Below are 3108 nucleotides of genomic sequence, written 5' to 3'. Positions count from 1 at the left end.
TGTTGAGCGAGTGGTTGGAAAACTATAATTCTATATTGTACGAATTATTCGGCAAATTGAATTCTCAAAATTGACAATCAACACTGTAGTCATTAGGGAAATGTCAGTAAGTACCTACAGAGCAACCATTATTTCTAGTTTATCCTGCACAAAGACGATCACTAAGACGCTTGATGAACGTAAATAGTGCAGGGATACAGGCGAGCCCCTCTATCTGGTAAATGACGTCATAAAGGCGTGTATAATTGACGAGATTTGCCGGTGACGGATGAACTCGAAAGTGGTCTATTTTATTTGAAAAATACCGAGCACGCAAAATAAGACTTTTAAAATCACGATGCACGTAAAATTAAATAAGGAAAACACGTTGAACGAGGCACCTGTCTTGCACGACTGAACGTCAAATAAAAAAGTGATAACACGTTGAACGTGAAATAAAAAACGGCGATCTCGTTGCACGAAAATAACCCTTGACCACCCTCGTAAATCTAGCTAGATTATTTCACTTGTATTTAAAAAGGGACTAAGAAAGTCCCTGATTTAAAATATTGCTTTATTAGTATGAATTTTGATTTCTAAAGAAATTTCTCCATGTTTTTGGTTAAAAGCATGTGTGTGTTATTATTGAATGCCGTCTTCAAGAATTAAACTACACATATTTTTTTTACTAAAAAGACAGTAAAGAATTACTATTTGTATGCAACTTCAGAGTACTTCAGTTGTCTTTAAATTCTTTTATATTGCTGTTAAATTGACATTCATACCACATTATCTATTATATGTTACTTTAAATATCAATAAAATCATTCTGAAATGATGAAAATAAAAGTTACGTGCTATATATTTTTAATTAAAATATTTGTGAATCACAATAGAGCATATATCAATGGTTTGGTCTTAGCTGATATCTATTTAGTTCAAATGTAAAACTTGTAATTATGTCTTTAATAACAAAAATCTTTCCCCGAGAAGGATCATTTTTTATGTTTTGGCATATTCCTTCTCTCCAGAAACCGGATGTAAACACTGCCGTCCCTTTGTTCATAGCTGGATTTGTTTTGAATTGCAAATACTCCCCAATAGTAGGAGTGAAGATATCCTGATAATTGTCAGAAAACAGTTCAAGAGGATATATCTCTAGTTGACGTTTTTGAAAATAATCCATCAGCCCACTATTCATAACAGATTTTCCTCCAGTCTAAAAAAATAAATCATAAAGCAATTTTCAACCATTTGTATTAATAAATAAAATATTAACTTTACTTTTGTGGTATAAACCACATTGGCACTGACAATGAATAGATACATAAAAAGTAAAAGGATAAGATTTTTTTTTTTTTATAAATTAACATTTGATATTTTTATTTACATATATATCTACATGTATGACTTACGGGAATAGCATTTTCTTTATCGTTGCTATCATTTACAAAGCGTCTTTTGTAAAGTTCCTTGTAATACGGACTTGCACCTTCCATGGTATCGAGATTCTTTTGCATCTGAAAGAACATAAAGTAAAATATTCGGAAAAAAAATTAATTTAAAAAGAACATCATTAATTTACATGATTTTTTTCATTTCGATTTGTTTTAATTCATTCAAAGGTGAAAACGTGTAAGACGGATCAACCTATTTTTTTTTAAATTAGCGTATAACTTATTTTTTCAAAACACACATACACTATGCACACATGTGCAAAGTAGCAGAAATATTCTATCATACTAAAACATTACTTACGACTTCTAAAAGTGCAATATCATTTGTTTCCGTAGTGAAGTATGTATCTCCGGTTTCTGTAACTATATGATCATTTTCCAACTGCCTCCCTTTGTTTGTCTCCTGAACTTCTTGGTGTTCTTCGTTAGGTTCCGACACAATATCCATGGCTTCTTTAATAAAAATAAGTTTAAACAAATTAAACTGTATAGTCGATGGTTGTGTAACGTCCAGTGGCAAATTTAACGCAAACATATAAAATATTAACATGATAACACAGTTAATTTAAAATATGCATTTTTTTATATAGATAAGACCGTTGGTTTTCCCGTTTGAATGGTTTTGTACTAGTATTAATTTAGGGGCCCTTTATAGCTTGTTGTTGAGTCAAGGCTCCGTGTTGAAGGCCGTACATTGTCCTATAATGGTTTACTTTTAAAAAAATTGTTATTTGGATGGAGAGTTGTCTCCTTGGCACTCACACCACATCTTCCTATATCTATTTACATTTATTTTTCTCATAATTGTATTTTAATAATAATTTTGTTCAACTAATATCAGGGCCTTAAAAAGTAAAACCTTTCAGATTACTATTGGAGTAAATAAAGACTTGTATTATTACCTTCAAACGCTACATCTCTGTCATTTATGTTTCTCAACATCTCCAAATTTCCATTTTCATCTTCATTTATGTTACTTTCAGGTAATATTTCATCAATCTCTTCTTCCTCATTTTCTACATCTAAGTGTGCCTGTGCTAGGAACTTTCTTTCATCTTCAGTTAGGAGCACAAATGGAAGCTATAGAAAAAGAAACGGTTTTATTGCCCGTAATATTTTCACCAATGCTACAATAGATACGTCATATTTACATACAGTACATGTATCACTTTGGCATTTTATAATATTTTAGAATAATTTATGAATGAAATAGAATGAATTTAGTGTAAAACTTTCATATAGTTTCACAAGATGTGTGTGTGTGTGTGTGCGTGTGTTACTTTGTTTGTGTTGTGTTGTGTGTTTTTTTTATTTCAGCTGTTTAATTCGCCATATATTTTAAAATAAAGAATTAAGCTAAGTTTATAGTTACCTGTTCATCAATAGGTGGTGCAAAGTTAGGTCTTTTAAAGTAAAGTTGATATGGTGTAGAAGGCTTTGTACTTTTGTGTACCCTGTTGTTGTAGTTGTAATAAAATTCTGGCAATTTTGAAGGCCAGTCTTTTTCTAACGACATTTCTTTTCTAAAATATTCAGTTAGTGTTCTGTTAAAGCGTTCTACGCGTCCTTGGCTTTGTGGATGATAGGGATGTCCATGTATCTGCCTGGTCTTAAAAATTGAAACAACTTCAGCCAATTTTACATTGGTAAATTCTTTTCCGTTGTCACTCTG

General features: G+C 31.3%; 1 protein-coding gene across 1 annotated transcript; it reads right to left on the bottom strand.

The window, feature by feature from the left end:
• Nucleotides 1-883: 883 nt before the first annotated feature.
• LOC134692474 (uncharacterized) lies at nucleotides 884-2378 on the bottom strand. Its single transcript, XM_063552927.1, has 4 exons — nucleotides 2339-2378; nucleotides 1738-1889; nucleotides 1395-1499; nucleotides 884-1198 (listed from the first exon to the last, which is right to left on the bottom strand). The coding sequence occupies exons 1-4, from the start codon at nucleotides 2376-2378 to the stop codon at nucleotides 884-886; spliced, it is 612 nt and encodes a 203-aa protein (XP_063408997.1).
• Between the last annotated feature and the right edge of the window lie 730 nt (nucleotides 2379-3108).

This window comes from Mytilus trossulus, chromosome 12 (genome assembly GCF_036588685.1).
Source record: "Mytilus trossulus isolate FHL-02 chromosome 12, PNRI_Mtr1.1.1.hap1, whole genome shotgun sequence".
Taxonomy (NCBI): domain Eukaryota; kingdom Metazoa; phylum Mollusca; class Bivalvia; order Mytilida; family Mytilidae; genus Mytilus; species Mytilus trossulus.
The sequence above is the reverse complement of the archived record's forward strand: the minus strand, read 5'-3'. Positions and strand labels throughout refer to the sequence as shown.